This window comes from Yarrowia lipolytica, chromosome 1B (assembly GCF_001761485.1).
Source record: "Yarrowia lipolytica chromosome 1B, complete sequence".
NCBI lineage: Eukaryota > Fungi > Ascomycota > Dipodascomycetes > Dipodascales > Yarrowia > Yarrowia lipolytica.
This window is the reverse complement of record NC_090771.1, coordinates 1,332,970-1,360,852: the sequence shown is the minus strand read 5'-3', so window position 1 is coordinate 1,360,852 and position 27,883 is coordinate 1,332,970. Positions and strand designations below refer to the sequence as shown.

At 48.8% G+C, this 27,883-nt stretch overlaps 8 protein-coding genes and 1 non-coding gene across 9 annotated transcripts; 1 reads left to right on the top strand and 8 right to left on the bottom strand.

Moving 5' to 3' along the window:
* Nucleotides 1–278: 278 nt before the first annotated feature.
* YALI1_B13586g (uncharacterized protein) lies at nt 279–2,204 on the bottom strand (the record flags this gene model as incomplete). The annotated part of the gene is made up of 1 exon (XM_500703.1): nt 279–2,204. One exon carries the CDS (start codon nt 2,202–2,204, stop codon nt 279–281), a length of 1,926 nt encoding a protein of 641 aa, XP_500703.1.
* Nucleotides 2,205–2,544: 340 nt separating this feature from the next.
* YALI1_B13556g (uncharacterized protein) lies at nt 2,545–5,163 on the bottom strand (the record flags this gene model as incomplete). Its single annotated transcript, XM_500702.3, has 1 exon — nt 2,545–5,163. One exon carries the CDS (start codon nt 5,161–5,163, stop codon nt 2,545–2,547), a length of 2,619 nt encoding a protein of 872 aa, XP_500702.3.
* A 336-nt stretch (nt 5,164–5,499) lies between these two features.
* Nucleotides 5,500–7,194, bottom strand: YALI1_B13536g (uncharacterized protein; the record flags this gene model as incomplete). Its single annotated transcript, XM_500701.3, has 1 exon — nt 5,500–7,194. The coding sequence occupies one exon, from the start codon at nt 7,192–7,194 to the stop codon at nt 5,500–5,502; it is 1,695 nt and encodes a 564-aa protein (XP_500701.1).
* A 4,304-nt stretch (nt 7,195–11,498) lies between these two features.
* On the bottom strand, nt 11,499–12,533 carry YALI1_B13483g (uncharacterized protein; the record flags this gene model as incomplete). The annotated part of the gene is made up of 1 exon (XM_500700.1): nt 11,499–12,533. One exon carries the CDS (start codon nt 12,531–12,533, stop codon nt 11,499–11,501), a length of 1,035 nt encoding a protein of 344 aa, XP_500700.1.
* A 574-nt stretch (nt 12,534–13,107) lies between these two features.
* Nucleotides 13,108–16,948, bottom strand: YALI1_B13439g (uncharacterized protein; the record flags this gene model as incomplete). Its single annotated transcript, XM_500699.3, has 2 exons — nt 13,108–15,971; nt 16,423–16,948. 2 exons carry the CDS (start codon nt 16,946–16,948, stop codon nt 13,108–13,110), a joined length of 3,390 nt encoding a protein of 1,129 aa, XP_500699.3.
* A 2,593-nt stretch (nt 16,949–19,541) lies between these two features.
* YALI1_B13411g (uncharacterized protein) lies at nt 19,542–19,954 on the top strand (the record flags this gene model as incomplete). The annotated part of the gene is made up of 2 exons (XM_068282064.1): nt 19,542–19,631; nt 19,691–19,954. The coding sequence occupies 2 exons, from the start codon at nt 19,542–19,544 to the stop codon at nt 19,952–19,954; spliced, it is 354 nt and encodes a 117-aa protein (XP_068138165.1).
* A 236-nt stretch (nt 19,955–20,190) lies between these two features.
* YALI1_B13401g (uncharacterized protein) lies at nt 20,191–20,675 on the bottom strand (the record flags this gene model as incomplete). Its single annotated transcript, XM_068282063.1, has 2 exons — nt 20,191–20,422; nt 20,491–20,675. 2 exons carry the CDS (start codon nt 20,673–20,675, stop codon nt 20,191–20,193), a joined length of 417 nt encoding a protein of 138 aa, XP_068138164.1.
* A 1,167-nt stretch (nt 20,676–21,842) lies between these two features.
* On the bottom strand, nt 21,843–21,964 carry YALI1_B13388r. The gene has a single exon (XR_002432075.3). It is a non-coding gene; the product is annotated as a 5S ribosomal RNA (ribosomal RNA).
* A 942-nt stretch (nt 21,965–22,906) lies between these two features.
* On the bottom strand, nt 22,907–25,279 carry YALI1_B13355g (uncharacterized protein; the record flags this gene model as incomplete). The annotated part of the gene is made up of 2 exons (XM_068282062.1): nt 22,907–25,048; nt 25,247–25,279. 2 exons carry the CDS (start codon nt 25,277–25,279, stop codon nt 22,907–22,909), a joined length of 2,175 nt encoding a protein of 724 aa, XP_068138163.1.
* Between the last annotated feature and the right edge of the window lie 2,604 nt (nt 25,280–27,883).

Below are 27,883 nucleotides of genomic sequence, written 5' to 3'. Positions count from 1 at the left end.
TGTTTCAGCTTGTCTCGGGCGTTGATAGACGAAGAGTGTTAGACACACGACAGAATGGTTTCATACTAGAACATCGATCGTGGCTGGTGTGTAAACTCCAGGGAATAACCTGTGTTTCATAGTATTGGAAACTCCAAGGGCAAGGTTGGTCGTCATCAGCTGTGTATGCTCTTGTAATTACCCATATTCAAAAATACGTAACTCTTCTACCTACAGCCATTCAATAAACATGCTCTATCAATTATATAATTTGTAACTGGACTTTTTGTTCGCTTCGATCACAGTTTCAGACTGTAACCATCCTTGGCTTTCTGATCCCTCTTCAGCTTTCCATCTAGTCCTCTCTTCTCGCCTCTCTTTCCAATCACCGTAACATTACCCTGCTTCAGAGTCTCCATGACCTGGGCCTTGGAGCCCTTGGCATCGCCCTCCTTGGAATGCACCGCAAGAGATCGCTGTCGCTCCTCCTTCTCTGCCAACTGCTTTCCTCGGGCAATCTTCTCCTTCTTCTTGGCTCGCTTTCGCTCTTCTCGGGTCATCTCAGCCTTGGTCTGAGGAAGGCCAGTCGAGCCAGCCAGTCGCTCTCTCTTATCGGCAACCTCGGGCTTGTAAACCTCCTGGGGAGCCAGCTGTTCCTCCTGGGCCAGAGCCTGGGGCTGGGCCTCCTCCATGGAGATGGCAGGAGCGTTGGTGACAATCTGGATGGATTTAGTGGGTTTGGGCTTGTAGGTCCAAGATGACAGAGAATCGAGGGTGTAGGCAACGTCGGCGTATAGGTCTTCGATTTCTCGATGGGCAGCGTCTCGCATTTCGTTAGGGGGCTCGTTCGTCGTCGATGGTTCGGTCTCTCCCATAGCCTCAGCCTCGTACAGATCAGCCAGAGACTTTTGCGACTTTTGCTCAGAGACCTCGATGAGCTTGCTCTTCTTGAACTGAGGCAGGTCGTCAAAGAAACGTCGCGGAAGGTCATCAAACTGGCCGCTCTTGATTCGGGCCTTGATCATGTCTTCCAGCGACTCGGTGACGGCCTGGGTCATGACCGGAACAGGTTTAGCTCCCCGCTCAAAGTCCAGATCCTCCTCCAGCAGCGAGTCCTTAGTTCGCTGGGCTGCTCGAGCCTCTCCCTTAAGGGTCCACTTCTTTTCGCCCACGTTTTCCTTCTCGTACTGGGCAATCTGCTTCATGATTTCCCGTTGCTGTTTCTCAAACGTCGACAGATGCTCGGGGGTGTCTTCGGCAATATCTTCCTCGAACAGATCCTTCTTAACAGAGTTGATCATGTCCTCGTATTCGTTTTCGTCCCCAGATCCCTCCATGTCGAAGTCAGCTTCGTTGTCGTCAGAACCGGCCTCGTTGTCAGACTCATCGTCAGACTCCTCATCCTTGTTCTCCAGAGCCTGTTCGGCAAGCTTTTGTCGCTTGGCAACCCGCTGCTCGTACTGCAGCTTCTTGTCAAACTTGGCCTTGCCGAAAAAGTCGTCGTACTTGATATCGTCGACCGAGTCGTCGCTCTGCTCGCCGAGCTCTTTGTTCCAATCAAAGTCGGGTCCGTCTTCTCCAAAGTTGTCAGCCTCCATGGCCATGATCTGCTTGTTGAACTTGTCGATATCGAAGAAGCCATCATTGAGACCGAATTTATCGGGCTTTTCTTCCCCTCCAGAATCGTCTTCCTCCTCCTCCTCCTCCTCCTCTTCCTCGTCGTCGTCTTCCTTTTCTTCCTCATCTTCATAATCATCAACAAGATTATCCATGTCCATATCAACATCGCTGCCTTCGTTGTCCTCCTCAGTATCGTCCTCGTCGTCCTCGTCGCCATCGTCAAAGACGTCAACTCCCTCATCCTCCTCCTCGCCAACAACCTCCTCTCCAGGAACCTCCTCCTGAGCGCTCTCATACTGGCTCTCGTCGTCACTCTCCTCTTCCTCATCTTCTTGCTCGCTGTCGGGCTGGATCTTGCCGTACTTGGGAAACACCTCGCCAATCATCTTATCACAAACGCCATCGATAACCATCTTGGCCTGAGCCCAGACCATCTCAGCATCCATATCCTGAACATGAATCTGATCAAGCACCGAGTACTGCTCTGAGAGAGGGTCCAGCGCCTCCTTGACCTTGGCAAGAGCCTGCTTCTTGAGCTCAGAATCGGGCACGGCCAACACGCTCAGCGGCTCGTCCAACGTCACAATCGTGGGAATTCCAGACATTGTGCTGTGCTTTTAGTGAATTGTGGTATAAAAAGTCCAAACTGAAAACTTGATCATGCACCCACAGGATTTTTTTCAAATAAACTCAGAGTTTAATCGGATGATTATGTAAGCGAAGGGCAATATGGGGAGAGGAATATGACATATATTTGTGGAATTATAGGGATACCGAATAGTTACAGGAAATTGAACTGGTTATAGAACTTATCATACGTTTACACCCGTCTAAGACTCTTTTACTTGCCACTTTTAGACCCAAGGCTCCCAGCTCACTAAAGTAGCTACTGCACTCACTACTTATAGTCACCCTCTTCGCACTCCACTTGTTTCATCGATTTGGTTACTCATGCTTGGACTTGAAAAAGACCTTTTTGTAGGACATGCAAAGGAGCCAGGTGGCCAACAGGTTGAATCCATGGTGGATCATGAATGCCTGCATCATTCCATAGAACAAACAGTGCAGACTGGTGTATGCCAACAAGAGAGAAGTGATGGAAGAACCACTGGGAATACGCCTGAAGGATAGGTTTTCCACAAACAGCAGTGTGGGGAGAATGGAAACGAGGTTGTGATGGGAAGAAAAGGTCATTGATCGCTGAACAACAATGCCCTGAATCCAGACTGCCAGCACAGGAGCATTTATGATACATGTCCAAGTCATGAGAACACAGATGGTGGAAATGTAGTTGTTGAATGATTGTTCCTGCGGAGCTTTGTTGGACTTGAAGTACGCAGTCATCACCAGAAGAGCCACAGTGGCCAGAGTAAAGGCCAGCTGGTAGGGAAAGAACAGCAGAACCAGAACAGAAATGACAGCCACAAAAACAGTTCTCTTGTGTAAAAGATCGCTGATAGGGTCGCCTGATTCTGACTCTGACTGGGCAGTTGTAGTGCTTTTGAAACAGAAGGACAGAAGAGAAGTCAATCCCATGACCAGTTCTGTGATCAAAACAACCATACCGGTGGAGAAGACAGTGAAGATAGGTGCCAGAACTGTCCCAGAGACTCCGCTGAGTCCTAAAAACAAGTCGTTCTTAGTGTATGAAGGGTCAACGGCAAAGGTCTTGGTAATAGGGATCTGAATGAGATGTAGAAAGTCTCTGACTTGTGAAAGTCCCGTCAAATAGGCAATACCAGACCCAGCCAAGCATGAAGTAAGTAGGTAACGGTTAATAAAGATACTTGTACTTTGTCGAAGAGACAGAAACCTGGCAGTACCTGCATGGAACTGTACCAAAAAGATTGCATACAAGATAGCAGAAGGAAGAGAAATGAAGAGAATGCGATACCGCATAAATAGGTTACCCAGAGAACCGATCCAGTCCACCCGGATAGTCACATGACCCCCTCCAAAGACCTGTAGATGAAGAGGAGATGACTGAAAATAAGGAACAAAGGGGACATCTCCATGGAACGATACGTCAACTACCCCGTTGTGAGGCACAAGGTACTTAGAGTCGTATACTCGACTAGAATTTTGTTGAACGTATTGTCGAACAAGCTGCACTCCCTTCGAGACACTGACCTTGTAAGAAACGAGTCCAGAAGTCAATTTGGGGAAGGAAATATCAGTGGAGATGGTATTGGAAGTGGAGATTGTAGCTCCGGTGACAAAGTCGAAGCTAGCGCTCTTCTGAGACACCTGATCGATGGAGATCCAGTCTGAAGAAGAAGAAACATCCAAAAGAAGGTAATGTTCAGTTTCAGCGAAGGCAATAACAGCGTCATTGCTTCCAGGGACAAGCAAAGGGAAGATCTTTCTGCATCCTTTGAACGAAGATCCAGACTTGGAGCGACATTCGAAAGCTCTGAGAAGAGATCCAGAAGACATTTCGTAGCTTTCAAAAGCAGACTCCTGGTTTACCGTATGTGTCGTCATAACCTGGACGTTTTCCCCATAATACCAGCCTGATTCTAGTTTCTGGTGTAGTCCATGTTTCACGGGAGTCACCTCCACATCCTCAAAGTCTTCCTCTGCATCTGAAAGTGTCTGCGTGCCACTAAACACCTTTCGAAACACCTCCATTCTACCATTCACATCCCGATCAATCACGTTCATAAGAGCAATGGCAATCTGGCGTCGCAGTTGATGACACCACATCATTGCATCGTGATCAATGCCTGTCCACACACGGTTGATCGAGTTGGAAAAAGTCGATAGTCCATGGGAAGAAGGTACAACGGAATCCAAGCTAATGTAGTCACTTGGCACCATGGTATCTCGTTTTCCGCCAGCGATGGAAAGCACAGTCATGTCACTCAGCGAGTTGTTGTCCGAATCAGCGTAGTTTGACCGCCAGAAGTCGTTCATTCGGTTGTACACTTTTTGAATGTCTCCATCAAAGGTAGCTGGGGGAACGAGATGGGGAGAAGCCAAGGTAAAAATGGTGGTGACAGTTCCAGGCTTGTAGTTGTCCAAACTGATGGCCAGTCTAGATACCACTCCTCCCATAGAGTGTCCTAGAAGCATCACAGAAGACACATCCTTTCCGTTATCTCTGTACATTTGCAAAATGTAGTTGATAGCGTCGTTCAGGTATTCTGCTTGGTCCAGAAGCGTGCGGCCATGCAGTGCCGAGTATGCCTCGTTGAAATCCAGCGCAAAAAAGTCGATTTCAGAGCCGCCATACTGTTCGTTCAGTTCTCGACAAGTGTCGGATATCGATCGAATCTGTCTATAACTGCCGGCGTTTCCCGGCACAAACAAAACAGGCACACCCGAGGGTCGAACCGGCAGCGGAATGTCGTAGGGCGTCGATTTCACCAGGTACAAGGAGTACTTTTCAGCCAGTCGAGAATGCTCAGTTGTAAGCCCCTCAATTGGAGAATAGGCCACCCACATTCGTGGCACCACACACGTGTCTACGTCCAGCTGATATCGCGCAAAAGACAACCATATCGCCAGCGACCCGAGGAGCGTGAAAAGAGCAATGCCGAAGTTGCTCGAGACAAGAGCCATGGTGGTGGAGTGCAGGACAACATATGCATAATTACTGAGCTAAAAATGAGATGAGGGAGACGACCATGTCAAAGTGCGAGTAGAGGTATGGGAGTGACTTGAGAAGAGAGAATAATGGTGCTAAATGACACAGAGTTGTCGCAACAAACCTCAATCCCACCAGTACATGTGCTTAAACTACGTCAAAACTGTTACACCAACATATTATGAGCTCAACATCTTCTTCAATAAAGAGCGACCAATCAAAGTCAGTTGTCTACAAGTACTTGTACAAACAATTATAAATAAATGCAATTATCTATACACCCCCAATGTGCGTCACCGTTTCCTCTTTTCTTACTCCTCCTTGACCTCCTCTTCCTCAACCACATGCTCCTCATCCATGTCCTCCAATTTGAGCTCGTCCAGCTTGACGTCCAGCTCATCATCGTAGTCTCCGTCATCCTCATCTCCATCCTCGTCTCCATCCTCATCTCCTTCTTCAGTACCGTTCTCAACATCCTTGGCGTACATGTCAATCTGGCCTCGGAGCTCGGGATCCTGCTCCAGCTCGTTGAGGAACTCCTCGTACTCGGCTCCTCCAGGTGCAGAAGGATGGGCGTTCTTCTGGTTGTCGTCGGCCTCGTTATACTCGGTGGCCATTCGTCGCAGCTTCCAGTTTCGGCTCTTCTTAGATTTCTTCTTCTCGCCGTAGTACTTCTTCACCAAGACAACATCGGGACGCTGCTCTTCGGGAATGCTCTCCCACTCATCGTGGTTGACGTTTGTGTTACCCATAAAGTATCCTAGAGCGGTGTCTCCAGGCTGCAGAATGGCGCCAATGTGTGTTCGAATGACATACTGCTGGTCGTTGACGCCGAGATCGGACTCTCGAGCCAACGTCACCTCTGCAAGCTTGTGCTTGGCAGAGACATGCGAAAAGGATTCGGTCACGTCCACGGAGGGATCCAGAATGATCTCACAGTCCAGAACCATGAACTTAGTCAACGACTTTCCTCCGCTAGTAGAGGTGACCACAGGAGTGAAGGGGTCCCGGAAGAATTGCTGCTGAGTGACATCAGCAGTTCGCAGCGAGTTGGGGTCGATCAAATGAATGGTCGATCCGATCTTGTAGCACAGAACCACTCGGGATTTGTACAGACCAATCTGAGTGGCCTGCTTTTTGCTCAACACAATCAGGTCTTCTCGACAGATGGGAACAATGTCGATGGAGAAAGTAAACTTGAAGGTGGAGTGGCCGGTATGAGTATCTGTACTCACCAGCTCTTCAGACTGCTTGATTCTGCAGGGCACCACTGAGCCGACAAACTCGGAAAACCGAGCAGCAGCATGCTTGGAGGCAAACAGAAAGTTGAGACCCTCTCTTGCCTCCTCGATGGAGATACACTCGTCGTCCATTCGTGACTTGAGAATGAGCTGTTCAAGGTAGAAAAAAGTCTTCTTATGGTCCACCTTTTGTCGCACCTGCACCTGTGCCGTCCACTTGTTGGCTGTGAAACTCTTGGCACAGTCGGGACACTGGCCACTTCCCTCTGTGAATTCCACGACACAATCCTGCTGGACAGTAATGTTGGGGAATTGAGGGGACTCGCCTCGAACAGTCACCTTGACCTTGTTACGCCTGCTGTGAGGCTCGGTCCACAGAAACTGTGCGTCCACAAGCCGTACCTCCGAAGATGTCAGACCCTTGATCTTCTTCAGACACAGAGCCAGACGTTCTCTGCTTTCCTGGGGCGCAATGATCCACGCCCGGCCAGGAGGACAGCTGACCTTGGCGCAATTCTTGCAAATGGTCAGAATGTTTTCGGCGGCGCTCTTGGGAATGTTTTCAGTAATGTCGATCTGGGCCATGATACAGTCGTCGCACAGAGCGGCTCCCGAGTTCTTGGCCACTCCCAGATTGATCTTACCAGCCTCTCCAGATGTGCTGTCGTTTCGCATCACCATGGCATTGCCACAGTGACAGCACAGAATCTTGGGAGCTGTGTGTTTGGGAATTAGCTTGGTAATGGTTCCGTCGTAGTCAGCCATGTTGATTTTTGTAGATTGAAGGCTTGGTGACGATTTGTCGATTTGTTATCGTATTGTTGTACCGTCTCTCTGGTGCTGCACAATCAAGAGTATATGTACTTGGAAATAATTTTGATTTGCTTCGATCTGCATATGCAGTAGGGTAACCCTTGGAGTTGGGGGTTTTGGCGTGGCTGAAAAGACAATAAGAAGCGGTAGAGGTGAATTAACCGCTGCAATCACATTTCAACGATATTTTCAGACTGTTTCCCCCCCTTATGGCCCTTTCAAATTTTCCAAAATCCCAAATAGAACATTCTGGAAATCAACAGCAAAAATAAGTTGAGTCAACCTTGCATAATCCATGTATAGCTTAGTCATTGGCGAGGCGCGGGATGCGAAAGAAGGTTGGTCACGTGACTTCACACGGCGACGGACCTTGACTCGGTGATTGTTGAGTCACGTGACGGGTGTGATGATAATATAAAGGCTCAGCTCGGGTTTGGGGTGTAGGGAGGTCGATTGGTTGTCTTCTTGATGGCTCCTGGTTGAAGAGTTATTCACTGTTGTGGTGGCGCGCTATTCTAGTGGATCGCATTGTAGTGTGTCGCAATTCCAGTGGTCTGCTATTGTGGGATGATGATTCTGCTGACTGGAGAGAACTTGTTCTGTTTCGTGGTGGTGATTCCACTCAGTAAGTGGATTTCCCTGGTCTGATATTGTGTTCTATCCTAATCTCCATTGATTGGGGTTACGGTGTCGAAACATCCCTAGCAAGTGATGCGGAAGTCGCTAATGTATTCGTTATATAAAATGTATCAGTTATTCAAAAGATTCTCATTTGGTGTCACAGATCTTCCGCTATACAATATTTGTATACTAGTTGTAACTGTCTGCTAGTCATCTAATCCTCCTCAAGTACTTATAGCCCATGATAAGACAGACTCACTATTCTGAAAATTGCTTTTGAGGCAGCTAAAGAAGTATTCACTGATACGCTGACAATCATCAGACGGGCAATTAATCTTACGACTGTGGTTAGTCATCTCGAGTTCCCTTATTGGTCAAGGTGAGAAGTACAAGTGGCTCTAGACTTACAGCAGGTGCACTGAACGAGGACCAGTGCTGGCGTAGTAGGACCGTGAAGCTCTTCTAGTTATATCACCAGTTCTCACCAGTAACTGTATGGCTCCATCTACCTCAATGGTTAGTCCAGCTCTTCCCAGGGTGGTTCCCCGGACACCAATCAGGAGGTCCAGAATGTTCTTGTTCGTGAGTGTAGAATCGAAATAGGAAGCAGCGATAAATGACATGTATGTACATGGAGTTCGTAGTGTCTACACGGCATGTACACTGAACCAGGCAGATATATCGCTGATACCTTACCGAAGACCCTCATCCATTGTGTATAAAGTCGTGAAAACAAGTTTCAATTGAGATTAATGTGGTGAAGGATCAGGTATGAACAAAAAATCGGCCCAGCCAAACAAAACAACTGGTATCTTTACTGTTATAGTACATACATAATGGATACATTTGGATAAACTGTAGGGGATCATGAAGTGCTTTAAGTACAATACTCCTACCATTGATACTCACAACGAATCCTTTCATTACCCTTTATCTGCTACTAAAGTAACATATACAGACGACTTCAAGATATATATGATTGTCAAGTTTTCCAACGTCTCTCTTCATCAACAATCAATTCGATGGAATCGTAGGAGCCCACAACAGCTCAAAAACCAATACTGGCGACCCCCAGCTGTTCACAATGGAATTCTTGGAATTCAATACCTGGTTATCCAGTAGAAAGTCCAATCGTTAACTTGTTTGAGACGCCCACGTCTACTACTCACCACCATCTTCGCCCGCACTCCCTCCCCAAAACCGTACAGTACTACCAACCTCGCAATTCCCTACTACCATCTCTGGTCGTTATTGTAGATTCCCTAAGCCGACCCCAGAGGTGCTAGTTTTCTCGTGGAGTTCTCATTGTACAATCTGGCATCAATACATACAGTACATACATATATACTAAGACATATATACTAAGCTATACACCCACACCGAGAGAGAGGGAAGTGAGTCAATAGAAGTACATACTATGATTTATTTGTTTTCAAAATCAGCCATACAAAACTAGTGTTCTCTTTGGTGATTGGTTCCCCATATCTGAGCTTTATCATGCTCTCCGACTTTACACAAGACCTACCAGTTCGTATTGAAGATCATAAGTATTATTGATTAGATATAGTTACTGTAGCTCAACAGCCAACTAACCCACGCAAGACACCTTACTAATTACTTGAAAATATCTCGTATACAGGTCAGTTTAGTTTGAAATCAGCTACTCACTCATCCAAACCAACACTTCTCCCATCACGTGATCGCACCACGTGACCACCCCTTACTACATTCCCGAGCCACCCTTCAAGTTCACACACTCAGTCATCAACAAAACCCAACAAAACCTAACCAAAAAAATATTTTTTCTCCTGTACAACTATTATGCGGCTTAGTAACACAAAGTTAATTAAAACCTTAACCTTCGAAACCCTGCTTCTAGACTCTGCTACGCATTCAGCCTGCCCTAACCCTAACCTAATCACCTGGACGTGACATTATGAAAAAAGTTTCTGGCATGTGCGGTTCACACAGGTTTGCTGCACGGCGCGGAAACCACATTTTGGGCCTGCCGCGATTTTCGGAGACGCCAAGATTATCCGGGGGGGTTAAAGTGAGCCATGCATCCCGCTTTTACGCGTTTTTTAGCCTCGTAAGCGGCGAAATATGCTTATTAAACAGAGCGATTGTGTATAAGGGGTATCTTTTGGCCACCCGCATCATAGTTGGGCTCTTGTGCTCATTATTCGATCGTCGATGATACAGTAAAGTTACAATTAGCAAGGAAGACGTTTAGACTTTTGGTAGGGTTCATGTCATGTACCACTGTTTTTAGAGTTTGGTCTGTAGGTTAAGTATATGTGGAGAAGTTAGTTAGATGATAGTTGGCCGTGTGATGGAGGCGATAGATAGGCACAAAGTTGAAACAAGAAATTATGGCGACGGATGTACGACGTAGATACTACAATGTCCGGACAGAGGTTGCTGTGGGAGATTAATGGGGACATGATGGAGACATGATGGGGATAGATAGATTGGAGGTGGACAAGTCTGCAGCCGGTGCGACCTTCCAGCCCTCTGAGACATTTTCATCAACGTAGAGCAGGAAGGTGTGGGGAAATGAGACATTTGAACTTGTACGAGTACTTGTAGCTCACATATGTGGTGTCCGAGACGCGACCGGGAATCACATGTATCGGATTAACACAGACTTTAGATGTTGCCGCTTCCAAAGCGCTTACATGTCGCTCAAGTAGCAAGACATGTCTCAGACACGCTCAAGGTGCATTCCGTAAAGTGGGGTCTGTGGGTCTGTGGGTCTGCGCAAGGTCGTTCTTTGGACTTGTGGTGGACAAGTCTTTACCGCCGACTGCTTATCAAGCGCATCACATCTTTGCTCTTAATAGCCGGGCTATAGATGATGCTAGCCGACCTATTGATAGTCCGTACCTAGGTCTATTTAGACATTCTGGGGTTGGAGTGTGAGGGTAGCAATCTAGGCTTTTATGAAGTGAAAAAGTTGCAAACATGTTCAGAGAGGTGCTAACTGTCACCAGAGTCCGTTGATAACTCCACATTGCGAGATAACTACTCGGCGTCTCTCACGTACCATCTCAGACACTCGTAAATCACTCGTATACTCTCGCACCCCTGGCGTACAGAAGACATTGGATGGCATTTCATTCCGGGGAAGGCATGTGAGACGCGAGCAATCTTGAGACAGAAATACCTTTGCCAAGTACAAAAAGTCGAGGTAGCGGTTACCATTCTGTGCCTCAAACTATACTCGAAGAGGTTCAAACCATACCACCCTCGGTAAGTCCGTGAAACAGCTCCTGAGGGCTGAAATAGGAAGTGCAGACTGGCTTGAATGGGTCAAATGAGGTGTTTTACGACGTGCAGCCAAGTCTCGGTTGGAATGGTAGCTTTTTGACACTCATAGCATTAATGTCCATATACAGGGAAAGAAACACTAGTTGAAGTTAACAGCTCGTTGCCGACGTAAAACGATGTAAAAATCGCGGTCTAAGACCTATCTATTGCTCTATATGTCATGGTACTGTATCATTCTTTTGAGCTAAAGCTAGCCATTCACCCAGTGGCATTCATTCATGATGGCACTATACACTAAGTATGTACAAGCTGACTTCCATTGTACAGAAGACACCGTGGGTTCGAACTAACATATATCTGTTCAACTACTTCTCTACTTCAAACTCCTTGGCCAACTCCTCCAGAGATTTCAACTCACTTCTCTCAACCACTCCATCTCCGCACCACATTGCCAAATAGTCTGTCTTCTGCTGCTTGGCAGCCTCAGCTCGTAGACCACTTGTCAAGTAATGCTGAATCGGATAAGGATAGTACTTGTTCTCCAGCTCGTCAAACACGCCGTTTCTGGCACCCTTGGCCATCTTGCCAGAGAAGGCGAAAGTGTTGGCGACCTGAGACGGCTGAGACAGCTCAACAAAATGCTTCTTGTGAGCCGCACAGAGAGGAGACTCGTGGGACATGAGCAGGGCGGTTCCTACAGTGACCGCAAGCACTCGGGGGTTCTGTTGAAGAACTTTGGCTCTCTGAATAGTAGCAACTCCTCCAGCAGGAATAATAGGAATGTCCACGTCCTTGGTGGCCTCAATCAACTCGTCCAGCTTGAACAAACTATCTTTTTCAGGCCCAATCCACGTTCCTCGATGACCACCAGCCTCTCGGCCCTGCAGAACAACGGCATCAGCCCCAGCCTGCTTCCAGGAAACAGCCTCTTCTCTGTTTGTAGCTGTGCCAATAACAATAATGTTTTTGGCATGCAACTGCTCCACCTGATCCGCAGAGATGATTCCAAAAGTAAAGGAGACAATGGGAGGCGGGTTTTGCAACACTGCCTCGAGCTGCTTGTCAAAAGGAGGAACACAGGACGGATACGAAGGAGCACTGAAAGACACATCTGCAGAAGCATAGACTGTCTCAATGGCCTTCAAAATGCTCTTGTCCGAGGAAACCACCGACTCATAGTCAGGAACCCCCTTTGTTACAAACAAATTGATTCCAAACGGCTTGCTTGTCTCCTTCTTGATCTCCTCAATGCCCTCACTGATCTTAGACGGCATCATGTATCCACACCCGAGATTGCCCACAAATCCCAGATTGCTGCTCTTGGCCACAAACGCAGGATTCGTCGCACCAGCCATTGGGGCCTGGAATATCTTGCCCTTCAAAATCTGGAGTCGATTCATGTCAAATTGGATGTGATTGTAGTGATGAGAATGACTGCATATATATGAGATGCACGCCAACAGTGGACTGCACAATCTCGGCCGACTCGCGAACCTTAATTTCTCAGTTCTACATCATACGATTCGACTGAAGGAGAGAAAAAGTGGGCTTTTTTTAGTAGATGATGAGACTCCAGCCTAGATTATGTCACTGGGATTAGTCATAGTTACCATATTTCCGAAACTGCCGCGTTGAGACTCACTCATCCACATTACGTAATCGACGAAAATCGTCCTAACACCTTCAATTTTGACCCCACGTGAATCAAAGAAACTCCATCATATTCTACACCGCTGAAATATCATTCTGATACCAATATCAATGCCATTCCAGCCAGTATTTCTCGTTCTGTGGCTGGCATCAGAGTTCGGATCTAGTCTACTCTTCTTGATATCTCTAAATTATACGAAACTTACAACCTGCAAAATATTTTCAACTAAACCTAACTAAATTAATGATAACAGCACTTGTACTGGATGCTACAGCTCTCGGAAGTTCATGCAAACAATAAATACCTTACATCAGTGGAGCTTTCTATACTTCAACACCCTTGGCCCAGCCAACAGGCGAGGACGATTCCAGACAGCTGCCGGTGGGGCTGGAACCAAGAGTGGGGGTGGGAGAACGCAGGCTACCATCTAGCGTGGTGGGGCCGACGTACTCACCTCCGGTGGGAGTCGTGGCGGTGCTCGAGGCGCCACTCCCGTTGCCGTTCCAAGGCCAGGCAGAGCTCAGGGCCGAGGAAAAGGACGACATTTTGGATTGCACATAAGAGGGCTGCTGGGGCCGCATGCCTAAAATGGAGTCTTCAGACGAAGTCGACGAGGTGCTGCTGATGGAGCCACTGTGCGCGTGGCCGGGAACAAAGTAGTGTTCGGGCTCCTCCGTCTTGGGAGCAGAGCCAAAGAAACAGTACTTGTTAATCATCTCCTGGTAAGAGGGCGAGTCGACTTCAGGCTTGACTCCGCCAGTCATGACTGCAGCCAAGTTGCCAATGCTGGGCGCTTTCTTCATCTCCGCGCTCTCCATTTCACCAGCTCCACCAACACCGGTACCAGCCGTGGTGGGAGGGGAGCTGTTGGATGAAGACTGGTTAGAAGAGTCTTGGCTCGACTCGTCGGAAGAGCCGCTGGAAGAAGAGGCAGGCACAATTTTGGAGGGGGCCTCGGACGAGGCGTTGGCCTTGGGCTTGCTGTTGGCGGAGGAAGCAACCTTGGCAGAGGGTCGCTCGGGCGTCTTTTGTCGGAATGAGTTACCGAAATCGTAGCGAGAAAACAGGTTTCGCTGGTCTTCCGTGTTTCGTCGCTGAGGGGTCAGAAACTTGGACTTGGTCTTGGATTTGAGGGGAATGGAGTCGTCGACCGAAGACCGTCGGGCAGAAAATGCCTTGGGGGATGCCACCTTGTACTCAAAGTCGCCGAGGAAGGACTCGTTCGAGTTCTCCCTCTGCTCCTGCTCCTTGCTGGGCTTCGCGTTCTCATTCTTGTCGGCCTTTTCAGGTGAAGAGGAGGCCTTGGAGTACTTGGGTGTCCAGCCAACACCATACTCCGTCTTGGATCGGTTATGGAACCGGCCAGGGCCTCGTTGGGGCTTGGGCACCCGCTTGAAATCTAGTTGGAAGTTCTGGAACCCGTTGTTGTCCCAATACTCGGTGCCGTTGGCAGTGTACCGGACACACAGATGCATGGGCTTCTGGGTCAGAATGTGCTGAGGCAACAAGTTCATGTTGATAGAGAAGGTGAATCGGTCGTAGCCCATATCCTTGAGCTTCTTGCGGGCGTCATCGTTATAGGTCGCGTCCACCTGAGACACCGTCTGCCAGTAGTCCAGCGAGTACCGCACGTTCACCTGCTTCTCAAATGCAATATTCTTGACTGCCACATGGCCCACCAGGTTGTTCTTGTCGGCAGATAGAAATAGGTTTTCCAGGTACACCATGGGGTCCGGCTCACCAGAGTGGGGCTTGGGGCCAGGAACAGCAGGGAAGTTGGGGGTCGACAGCGACCACTCGGTCCGGGCAATGTACTTATCGTAGCCCTTTCGGAGGTCGTCCTCGTCCGAAGACGAGTCGTCATCTCGCCATTGGAAAGTACCCACACCGTTGTGGTTGTGGTGGTGGGGTCGAGGCTTCACAGAACCGTCGGCCACGGCCTGAGGACGGTCAGAGTTGAGGAAGTGTCGCACATGCTCCAGCTTCTGGTCGAAATGCACGTTTTTGATGGCCTGAGCCGCGGCGCTCTTCATGGACGACTCAGGCATAGACTTGTTTCGCACTAGCGACGACAGCTTAAGCGAAGACTTGACCAGCTCGCCAGACTTCTTTCGGATGATTGAGGGCGACACAGGCATCTGCAGCTGTGTGAGAATTGAGGACCGTCGCTCAGGCGAGGTGAGAGAGTCGGGGCAAGAGAAGACGGTCGAGGGCACGTCCTCAGAAGAGCCTGCACGTGTGAGAACCATGGTTTCGGTCACAGGAGAGTCGGGTGCGGGGGTCTCAGGAGCGGTGTTGATGGGAGGCACAAAGTCGCGTTTCTCCAAGCCTGGCGACGAAGTGGTTCGCGTCAGTGAGGGTCGTTCGGCTCGTCGAGACGCGGCTGACTTGGCCGAGGCGGCAGCAGTAGCAGCAGGGGTCTTGGCCTCCGAGTCCGAGTCGCTGAGGGCCGCTGAGTCGAACACAATGGGGCCTTCCTTGTCGAGGGAGGGTGCTGTGATGGTGGTCTTTGCGGCAGATGTGATGGTTTTGTTGCTGGGGACCTTTTCGTTAGTATGCTGGGGGGTGTTGTTAGAGGTAGATGTGGCTGTTGCGGTCGATGCGGGCTTTCTGAGCTGACTGAGGGTGGAGGAAATAGGGCCCGTACCGTTAGTGAGCGAGCTCAGAGAAGCCAGGGAGCTGAGCGACGACAGAGAGCCAAGTGAAGACGAGCTGGGAGACTTGGAGAGCCCCAGCCCGGTGTCCAGAGGATCGATCTCATCGGATGCGCGTTTAGCAGAGCCATTAATGTCGATAGCAGCCGTGTTTGTGTTTGTGGCACTGGATGTGGCAGGTTGTGTGGTGACGGTGGTTTTGTGCAACTGTGACGCAGGCTCGCCGGTGATGGTAGTGGATGTGAGAGCTACCATGTCGTTGTCCGGGCTGTTGGCGGAGCTATGCTTGTCGTGAGTTGTTGCAGACTTGTTGTCGTTTGAGAGTGGCGAACAAGAAGAGTTGGGATGAGATGAGACGGAAGGGTGCGAGGAATCCACTTGGTTTTGTGTCTTTTGCTCAGCACCTGTGTCTATTTCGTCTTTACCCAAATTAACTTTTCTTGCAATTAACTCTTGTGCTTGTTCAAACCTTGTCTTTGTTTGCGGTGCATGACCAGCATTTGGCCACGAAGTGCTGCATGAGTTGCTTTTATCTGGAGTTAGTGATCTAGTGATCGTGGCAAGGGGCGGAGACACGGAAAAACGCAAAGCTAGAAGAACGCAAAATGAAAAAGACAAGGATCATGAGAGCGAGAGAAGAGAGAAAAAAAAATGCAGCAAAACGCAGGACGAGCGAAGAGATAGGAAAAGGACAAAATATTGGTGTAAAGATCAGAAGTTGTTGTGGACAAGAAATAAAAGTCCCACTGATGAAAAGTGAACAACTTCATTTCCCCTCACGCCTTCCTTCTCTAGACTGCTTATCTATCCAAACCTCATGCTCCCTCCGTATCCACTCTCGAGACTCCCTGTTTCATACGCGTTATCTTTGAGTCTTCCCCTCATGCTCAACAGTCAGGTTCAACTGTTGAAAATTTGTCCCAATATCCATCAAATCAGTGCCAAAATCCGGTCCCAAAAAAAATTGTCCGACGGAAAACTCACCAACTCTATTCCGGAAAAGACTCCGAAGTCGTCCCTCCATGATGGGGTGCGTTTCTGGTGAATCACGTGGCATGGCAGAGTCCTTGTCGCCATCGCCACCGAAATTATCGTGGGCCTGTCCCTCGGTAGCAACGGTGGTGTCGGTAGCTCCATTACCGCGGCCCAGCGCCGCACTTGCATCTTCACTTGCACCATCACTTGCACTGGGAGTGCACAGGGTCGCGTCACTCATGTCGGGGTTAGCGGCGCTAAGTAGGTTATCTGAATGGTCTGATGTAGAAGAAGACGAACATGACGAGACAGAGGCTGGGCCGGGGCTGTTGTCAGTGCTGTCGGCGTTGTCGGCACTCGACTCGCTTTTGTGTCGGCGGAACAGCGACGCCGCAAAACTGCGGGCGTTCTTGCGGGTATTTTCAGACTGTTGCTGCTCTCGTTCTTCCGCCTCGTCCATCGACAGCCACCGGGGGATGGCGTGCAAAAATGGCAGAGACGACGATCGCTGTCTTCCAGGAGGAATGTATGGCATGCTGGTGTTGTAGAGTGAGAGTACAGTAAGAGTACAGTAAGAGTACAGTACAAGTAGTTGTAGGTGATGTAGGAGTAAGGTGTGTTGGTGTTGGTGTTGGTGTATCGCACTGGTTATGTTGGTGCTGGTATTGGCGCGGGTATTGGTGCTGGTTGGTATGGACGTTGATGTCGGTGAAGTGATTTGGTGGTGGTCAATTAGGGTGGCGACTATCTACTCTACAATCAGTATCCATGGTCGTGAGCTAGTATATATCCTGCCTCCCAGGATCTGACGACTACAACGTAGTGCCTGATTGTTCCGTTTTGGAACCGGACTTAAGCGCACAATGGCCCGTTTGTGGAACAGTTGAAGGCAAGGCAATCGCAAAAGGGTACCGAGGCTGGCAAAGACTGGCAAAAACCGGAAAAATGCCCCCGGAATCACCATACGAGATATCGTTGTCGCCCCATCTTCTTAATTTCCACCTCTAACCCACTACCCAAATACGAGACACACTCCACACTAAACGTTGAACCGTACTTGTACCTCTACATGATACTGTACATGGGAAAATTGGCCCACCTTATCAGCCACGTGCCAATGGCGAACCGCGATGGGATGGTGACCTCTTGACGTAAAGAAAAAGAAAAAGGTACAACCAAGTGCGACTCTGCAATACGTCGGACATATCGGACCCTCCACAACCGTGCGCCTGCCGTCTTGGGCTTTTGAGAGCACTTTTTTTTTTTGCTCCCTGCCGTCGCACGCTCCATCCAAAGGTGGTGCCATTGCCCATGTGCAGGATACGAGCATTTTCAAAACCGTACAACCTTATTTTGTCTTAGTCAGTTGTCGGATATGAACATGTACGGTCGGAGCGTGCCGGTTGGGGCCAAAAGGGCGAAAAAAATGCCCACAAAACCGTTGCAGCGCCAATACGGTCCTCGAGGCACGCCTGCACAGCTGTGTGGAAATGCCCCAAGTGGCAAAACGCCTGTTTTTTGCAGCTCCCTACAATGATAGCTCTCATGTTCCACTGCACTGGCTTCCCCTCACCAAATCCAGCAACACCCAAATACATGTTGGAGTAGTCCACTTTAGGCCGTGCTTCCCACCACCCCCCCCTTCCGGCGCCCACCGAAAATACTCCCGCAAACACTAAGCTCGCTTTCGTGGGGACAACTTCCAACCCCACCGCTTCCCCCTTACATCTCAAGTACTGCTTAACTATCTCAGGATTGAGCCCTCTCTCGAAGTTTGTGAGGGTTCGGCCCTCCGCCGCCTTAGACTATTAGCCTTCATAAAATCCAAACCTACTTTTCGCTATCTGAACTCTAAATCACTCTGCATTAATTTGCATGTCTCAACACGCTAACCATGCATATTTGCTTCTAAAGTCGACGTCACAATAGAACGACGTATCGGGCCAGTTTGGAAGCAGCGCAAGATGGGGCGGTCCCCAGCCGTATCACGCGCAAAACATCAAGCCCCAAATTTTCTCTTTATTTTCAATCTTTTGCCAAGATCGCCAAGATCGCTTACCTCATAATTTATTTTTCCGCACAATTGACCACCGGACAAATTTAGGCTCCGGGGTTAGGGTTTTATCGCCCAAATAGGCCATTTCTGACGAAACCAACCGCAAAATGATACACGGCGGCCAGATCTGTAGCTGTCTACGAATACCAATGACTGCAAGTTGAACGAACGGAATCTGGAACAGGTCCATGTTCTTGGCTTTCATTTCAGAAAAGCTTCAATGTCGGGAGTTTCAAAGCAATCTGCTCATCTTCTGAGACAGTGGTACCTTTCTTTATTGTACTAGTGACAGGATATCGGATACGGAATGGCGCGGGCAAAATATTATCCGTCTACGTGCCAACAACATAGTGTGTGTCTACAGTGCTTTGTGTGTGGGTTTGAAAAAGTTGGAAATAGTGGTTACCTTACAGTGCGTTCTGTGCATGTCTTGCCACAGTATGCCACAGTATGCAGCTGGACGCACTTTTTTTTTCAAGTAGGTTTTTTCCACTGCATGGTCTATGCTCCACCCCCCAGTTGTTTATCCGAATTTAATCCGTAATCGGAGGACCTGAGTCGCCTTTCCAGGCCTCCATATATTGATGATAGCGGAGCGCTGTGTGGTTGTGGAGACGGAAAATAAAAGAGAGGGGTCTTTGGAAACAAACGCCGGCTAGTTCGGGATCAAACTACCGTGTATTATGGGGTAGAGCATGTACACGACCCCGTTTGGTTGTACAGGAACTTGTGAACGGAAAAAAAAGGTGGATTCCCGCATTGCAGAGCTCTACGACTGGAGTCTTGTTGATTTTCCCCATGGGATTTTTCCGAGCGCATTGCAGGTGGTTGCAGGCCGTCGCCGCTCGTGAGATGTGGTTGGCGAGGTGTGGAGCCTCGTGGGTCGTGCTATTGACGATAGAATGCATTAGCGCCTCCAAAAACGAGCTAACCAGACTCCTTGGTGGTACTGTTTACAGGCAGGGTCTGAGGGGGAGGGTACACAAAGCACTCAACAGATTCGGTGGCTCGGGGTGCGTGTTTTTTATCGACCCCAGAACCACTTGTGGGTTCCAGGCCTCGAGTTTGAGACATGAGTCGAGTCTCAGTTTGGAAAAGTCTCAGAGCCAGAAGGGAAACTGAACCGTCACTGCTGCGAGCTTTAGGGCTCGTGCTCTGCGACGTCGCACTACCGGCGCTTGAGCAGCGCAAAAAGAAACCATCGGCTTTCATCTGAAAGAGTCTGCAGACGTGACGGGCTTCTTTACCCTCGAGCTTTCCACTTTGTATTTTGAATTAGAGGTGGAAATATCGGAGGAAAATCCACCGCAAAAGACGACCGATTCTATACCCCTTCAGCACTGTGAAGAAATTGCTGTGCCCAGCATTTGTCGTATTATTTTCGGATTTTTTCCCTACGCCGCTCTTCACTTTTTTCCCGCACTAAATCTGACACTTTCTGACACCTTCTCACAGATAACCAAACCCTTGAAAAACTTTGCGTGACGTCAGTGGCGGCCGAAAGCGGGTTTGAAACGTACTTGTAGTCTGATGAGCTGTTGGGTCCATGGCTGCCACAAAAATAAATCCCAACCGCGTGCCTCGCTAGTGTATTATAGGGAAATCGGAGCTACCTGAAATCTGTCTATTGTAGATTGTCATGCAGGTGGAAACGACACTGACGAGACATTGTTCTGTCATCCCAGGTGCGGTATTGCGTCCATTTTTTTCACGCACCAAAGTTACACTCGACAGGAATGTATTGAATACGAGCCCGCAGTCTTTTCTTTTGCTAATTGCCGTTTTACTTTGCTATAGGTTGCTACCACATCACAGGACATGAATATCACTTGGGCTTGGCGATGACTCAGGGCCTGCGGAAACAAAATTATGCCGGAAAATCGTGGACATGGCGAAAAAATGCCAACTGAAAAAAATGCGAAATATGACACTAAGCCGACAAAGTCTGATGGTCTTAAACACAGGTTTCACCTCTGTTGAACCCAACGTCAAGGTGAGGCTCGTTTCTTAACCTCCTTTACCGAAAACGGCCGCTTCTATATTTTTCTATAGCAGTACAAACCGCACACGCCATTCCATCGGTTAAATGACGCAAGGAAGCTAGCCAAACAGCACAAAATAAAGGATTACAGAACGAGAGAAAATCACATAAATCCACAAGAAATCCACACCTGCTGTCAGACCGTATTCCGAGAACTTTGCACATTTACCCCTCCTCGTTCTATGCATCAATCCCTGTCATTAATTCATTTGAATTTTCGGACGCGTTTTTTTAAGGTCTGACACCCCTGGACGATCTTCCATGTGAGGAGGCTTGTGCGCCGGTCATAGGAACAGTCATGCGACACGAGACACGGAGATTGATAAATTCCGTGCCTTTCTATGTGCTTATGTAATCATACTCAATCTCCAACTGTCTACCACTACGCTCCACATTCTTGTAGCAACCTTTGTACCCCATTCGAGATCGGACTGTAGTACGAGCACCTGTAGATAGTGGCAGGCTAATAAAGGTGCCCATCATCACGCTCTATCACGTATCGTTAGGCGCTGTGGCTGTCGGAATCATGTGTCCATGGACAGGTAAGGGGACAGTTGAGATTGTAGGTGACCCGTTACTCATACAACCGCTTGTATGATTCTGATGAGCACTAACCTCATATTATCGGAGCTATTCGGAGGCAATCGTTTTTGGAAAAGGGAAGCAAATTCCTCAGTTTCCTCTTTGAACGACCCATGCCCAGCTGGTGGGCTGGATACGATCCTGTTTACTCCGAAGAAGCCCTGTCGTTCAGTAACGCCAGAGATGAGAAGTTTGTGTTTGAGATCAGCGGCTCGGAGAGATATCTTCTTTCTAAACTAGGTAGTGTACTTGCGCTTCTGAAGCGCCGCAATTACGTCACTAGTATCTTCTGCGCGAGTATCTGACTTTTGCTATAGCTCTGATACTTGGACATCTATGATTGCGGTTGCTGTTGAACAGGAGAACGGTATGAAAGGATTTGGGGACCCTCTTGTGGTCTCAGGCTTTTGGAACGTCTACAATGACGTTTTTGGAAACTATCTAGTACAATAATCAACCCCCCATTCTCACACAAAGCTCATCTGTCTATAAACACACACAGCAACTCTGCACTGAGAAATACGAGTTGACATAACAAAGCAGGGTCAATAAAATCCTGGATAGTAGAAAAATGGGACCTCAGTGACCGATACAACCACCTAATCAACTCCCCAATACCCCCTCTTTCTCACAATAAGCTCATTGTGGTTCTACATCTCATGATGACTAGGACGAAGGTTGGAGACAAAACATGAAAAGAACATACGGGACTGTAAAGAAAGAAAAAAAAATATCCGTAGAAGCAATGACAATTGCAGCACCCAGGATTCTCGTATGGTCTCCCACTACAATACTAACTGGGCTCTCTGGTGCTTGACTAATGGCTGATCGGACGGGAAGCCGTATTTTCACCAGGATATGGGCCCGCAACTGGACGGAGCAGAGTGTGAGTTCTCTTCACCCGAGCTCTGAGTCTCATGATCCAAAAATCAAAGAATCAGCTTCTTGAACAGTAAGCGTCTTGTAGCTTTCCGTTCACCATAATCTCGTAGTGCTTCGTCGCCAACCCGGTGTGAAGTCCAGAGTTGTTGTATACAGACCTACATATGAAGCCTTATTGTAAAGGGCTTCTAGCAACTCCCTCTTTTGCCAATCCCATCTCTCTTGCCACTTCCTTCCTCACTTGTATCTCTCCCTTTTTGTTCTTATCCTTCTGAACAAACCAGGACCTCAAAAGTCATCGCCAGTAAGATCTAGAGCTATATCTAAGTCGCTATTCAGTTGGCGGATACTCTGAACTACCACTATTCAGCCACTGTTATACATGTCAGTATTTTCAGATACGCTTGCTACATATTCTTTGAAGATAGGCAGTCTTGAACTTCCATATCGATGATACAATAGATTCACGCAATGAAAGCCACGCCATCCTATAGCATTTGTACAGGCACCAGATACTTATATATCACTCGTGTCTGTAGAGTAATTATCCAACACACCTTTCGCCGTCACTGTTTCTACGTCCATGGCAACACAGCCATACAAATCAAGTCTACACCCTCGTCCACTGTCCACCGTCACAGAAGCTATGGAAGTGTTGAAGTTGCAATTGAAAGAGGCAAGAGACAAAGCCATAGTAGGACCCACCGCTTGCCCTGGCGTTTCTCAGTTCATGATTCCTACACAGGCATGTCACGTCACTATTGGTGCACTTCAATCAAGTTTTTTTTTTCAATTATCTCTATGGGGGTATTAATAAATAAGTCATCGTCGTTTCTCTGTTCTCAATCTCTGTCTCGATCTCTGTCTCGATCTCTGTCTCGATCCCTGCTCGACCTCTCTCTCGATCTCTGTCTCGCTCTCCTCTCATTTTTTTACGCTCTGGAAGGCATGTCAAAATTGTACAGACGGGCAACACCGTCCTCGCAGCCCATGACAAACTTGCAGTCGCTCATGGCCACACAGGTGACAGCCTCGCGGTAGCCACCAAACGTGTGCATGTACCTACCAGAATGCAGCTCCCAGACTTTGACAGTCTTGTCGTGCGACGCCGAAATCACTCGGAAATGATCTGCAGCAATCGACCACACTCCCTCAGCATGACCAAACAGAGTGCGAACGCACTTGCCGGTCTTGATGTCCCATAGCTTGATGGTGTTGTCGAGGGATCCCGTCAACATGTGTGTGGGGTAGTGCTTTCGAGCCAGGGGAGTCTTGGGCTCAGGGAAAATGTCGCATTGAGACACTTGGCCAACGGAGAAGGAGTTTCGCTGGACAGCAATCTCTCCATCAGCAATAGCAAGATCAGGACCATCGGTAGAGTCGTCAATTGCACTTTCGTGACCATTGTCGGCCTCATCAACAACACTGGCATCAGCGTCATCAATGGCACTCTCATCGGCATCCAAATGATCAACGTCCTCCAGATGGTCGAGAGTCAACGGAATGACGGACTGAATGTGGTGCACGTGTCCACCGGTGTTCTGGTGACCAAACACCCGCAGACACCGCTTGGTCTCCAAGTCCCACACTCGAACAGTGTTGTCGTCAGAGGCCGAAAAAAGCAGGCCCGACGCGCTGTGGATTTTAACGTCGTTGACGTAGTCAGTGTGGCCCCGCAGAGTGAAGCAGCTCTTGGTTTCAAAGTTCCACACCTTGACGGTCTTGTCTGCGGAACCAGAGACAATCAATGAATCGTTGAAATCAACCGCAAGAACCTTGTTCTCGTGACCTCGGAAGGTACACACACACTGACCTGTTCGGTAGTTCCAGATTCGAATAGTGTGGTCCAGAGATCCCGTGATGAGTTTGGTGTCGTCGAACATGAGAGCCCGGACTCCCAGACGATGACCCTCGAGGGTTCGGATCAGCCGACCAGTCTCAACACACCACACCTTGACAGTGGTGTCGTAGGAACCAGTAATGAGGAATTGGTGGTTGAACTGCAGGCACATGATGGCGAGCTTGTGGCCGGAAAATTTACGTACCGAGTACTTGCCGGTACGCCAGTTGCGCTCCACCATGTATCGTTCTCCATAGACCTCCTTCCAGGGTCGCGTCTTGGATGTTTTGGGTGCAGCCATGGCCACATTGTCGTCTTCTCTCTTTCGCTTGTGTCCGCATTGGACGTCTGACGAGGAAGATGGCTTTTCCCCTGTCAGGTCCTCCACCTTTTCTTGTGGGGTTTGGTCTTCCTTGTCCTCCACCTTTTGTCCTTGGGTGTCGACCTTGGGGTTGAAGTTCTTGGCCCGCAGTTCAATGGACCGTTTGCTCTGCTGCAGGCGCTTCTTGTCCAGCAGCGGCAGGCCCCAGCCGCACTTTGTGCATTTTTTGTCAATGTGTTGCTCACACATACGGTACCAGACCACGTCGTCGTCTGCGAGCATTTTCCATCGCTTGCTGACCTGCGCGGCTCGACAAAGAGATGCCGTGTCGAGGTAGCACAGAATTTTGAAGGCCACCTCTGTGGGGAGCGCCGAGATGAAGTCGATTCGAATGAGGTCCTTGAGAATCGAGCTTACCTGCGACAGCTGGGGGAAACAGCATTGTGTGAGAATGCCCTGCAGAATGAGCGAGCGCTGGCGAGGGTTGGACGCTGAGAAAATGCTCCAGCAGTGGCTGATGCCCTCTCTGTCCTTGACGGGCAGCTCGTCCATAGACCGTTGGATCTGGGCCATGCACTCTTCGTCGGACTCGCGGGAGCAACTGAGGTCCGGATGGTGCCGGTAGCAGTATCGTCGCATGTCCTTCATGTCGGGAGACAGGTTTCCCTGGAAGTTCTTCATGTACTGTGTCAGGATCGACGAAGGGTGTGCGGAGGGGGGCTGTGATGTTTTTGTGGGTGCGACACTGGCCGTGTCAGCGCCGTCGCCACTGCCGTTGGGGTGTGGCTCTCCACGCGCTTCGCTCTTCATCGGATCGGTCTGTGGCTTGGAGCGTTTGTGTTTGTGTTTGTCCTGTGCTGAATGAGACGGTGGAAGGACGAGTGAGGGGAGACTGCTTGTTGGGTGGGTAGCCTCACTTATGTAGTCTGTGGTTTCTGTTTGTGTCACTTGTCGCCACTCGGAACTGGGAACACAAAAAGAAATATCGTCTCGGAGGGTGCTCAAGAGGGTCGGTGGAACACTGTGGTGTGCTGTGAGTGTGTGCGATTAGTACACCACTTGACCTCCAAGGTTTGGCTTTGCGTCTAATCAGGGCGATTCGGGGCAAGCGGGTGGTAAAGAGGAATGAGTAGGAGGAATCATGAGGGCTTTGAGAGCAATAATTTGGGGAAATTAGTACCAGAACTCGTTAGAAAGGTCGTCTGTTTGTGTCCCAGATATCCCCTCCGCCACCGCCTGCCCGGTTGCCCTCGAACAAGACACCTCCACTATCTCCGCCCACCCAGGTCACATGACCCAACCACTTTGAATAGCCTCCCCCAAACCCTAACCAGCGCCGTTGAAAACGCCACAGTTCGCAATAGTGGTCGAGATGACGAATACTCAATGGATACACTCTATCGGGCAGCGATTCCGCGCCACCGTTGCTCTCCTGTGAGATAGGCCCCGATAGCGAACTTTGGTTCGGATGGGGATTATCGCGGTTTGATATAGTGGGCTGTTAACCAGTACGAGGCATCTGCGTACGTACAGTCCATACTATAACTTCACGGAATCTGATATGAACAAACAATACACGAATCAAGTGTGAAAAACTATCTGAACACATGATTCCACCTCCATCTTTCCAGTCCTTTTGACGGCCTCGGTGACACTTGTCTGCGCAATGATGAACATCAGTCTCACTCGCACAACACTATTACTCAGCGCTACACTGTGGAGAGAGAGCTGAGACTTCAACAGACTAGTGTGAGGGGTTTACAAGTGGCTTGATTAACAAGTGAGGTGAGGTGCAAGCTAGACCGTCCGCTATACGCCTGTGTAGTGTCGTATTTGAACGTGGCAAACCGGGTATAATTCCTTCTTACTCATGTCTTTGCATCCATGACTACAGCTGACTGTACAGTATCTACAGTAGGTACATAAGCTACTGTGCACTTGACAATGCGCACTAAAAACGTACCGGGAGTTCTAGAAGGGTCTATGAGGTGTCTTTAGTACAAGTAAGTGTCATGTCATCGTTTTCTTCATGGAGTCTTGGGTAGTTTTTTTTTTTGGTGGACAGGTTTTGTTTCTGTAGTGTGTTTGATCGTGTTATTCTTGAGTTTTCTCGATTATTGCGATTAATACACTATATTCCCAAACACAGGTAATATCCAAATGCTTCCTATGTTCTCCAATATTTCGCTTAAACTTTATATTCACAAGCAATTTGTAATATTCCAAATGTTACCAAATTTCTCCAATATTTCAATTAATGCATTATTTTTCCAATTACTCGCGCCAGTCTCTTTGTTACATAAAAGTGCTCAAATTCGGTCGCGCAAATACTGCATTATTTTCAACATTTCGAAATCAGTCGTTTAACTGGAGCCCTTGTTTATGCCTATTTATAGCTGCATATTTCAGGTCAGGTCCCGTCACCAATGCATGATGCCACCAAGTGCACGGAATACGAAATAATACGAAACAAATCGGGTAACCCCATTGAGTCCTGATTGAAACAGAAATCGAAAGAACGGTCTTCAGCCCACCACTGCCAGTTGTTTATGTCGAAATTGGACGTCTCGTCCTCAACTTCCAGTTTGATTAATGACCTGAGATTAGCGCCACTGTCAAGACTACAAGTAGGCCATAATACTAAAAACATAGTACGAGTACGAGTACGAGTACAGTATGAGCATACCACGTCGTACAAGACAATGTTTATATAGTCCATCTAGGAAGTGAGTTGGCCAGTCAGTCTTCAAATTGAGCAGACGCTCATCATCGCACCGCTTACTCATCATCAAGGACCTCTTCACCGTTTCACCGTTTCACTTGTACATTCTCAACTGCACGTGGAGTCTCGGGAGCATGTAAAAGAGGGGCCCTGCTTCCAGACACGTTGACAGGTGACAGAAATTGCATGCCAGGGCGTGCAAGACGTGGGTTTTGGAACGGCTGGCTGCTTCGCTCCGTCTAACCTGTTTCCACACGCTTTGGCTGTCTGATCGACATGGGTGAAACCCTCAAAACACACGGTGGTGTTACAGCAAGATGAGTTTCAGCAGCGTTCAGTCGAAAATAATAGGGGAGACTCCATGGCGAAGAAACGACATTCAGCGTTCAGGGGTTTGCATGTACTCGTACAGTATGTACACCGGCATGCAAAATAAAGGGATATTACAGCAGCGAGGCTCGGGCTGGCGAGTGTCAGCTCATGTTTGGGTGGGTGCCTTTCATTCTCTCGACCAGAAATGTCAACTATTATTACCACTAAACGCAGCTCCTGTTCCCAGGCTGAAACGAAGAAACATGCATGGCTACTCTAGTTCGGTGCATTACCCCATTGGCGGTCATATTATCGACCCCAGGTCGCCCGTGTATCGTACAAGTAGCACAGTAGCGGCGTGTCAAACCCTGCCGCTTGTCTCAGTGCAGTGGACATGATAATTTCAGTTTGATTGCAATACTATTGGCTGGGCCGGTTTGACGCTCTGGTGGATCGGGTGACCGGGTCCCCAATTGGAGAGAAAATCAAAGCAAAAACTCCTGGAAAAAGGAGGGAGATTTGTCAGACCCAAAACTCCCCTGCCGAACAAGCGGCATTCGCGACAAAAGCGTGCTTGTCTCTCATCTCTACCCCTATTAATTACCCTTGGTGGCAGCCGCGTCCTTCATGCGGTCTCAGATCTAACGGCGCGGAGGTTTGCACCTAAACCGAACTATTATGGGCGACAGACTCCTCTCTGGTTTGGGACGTGC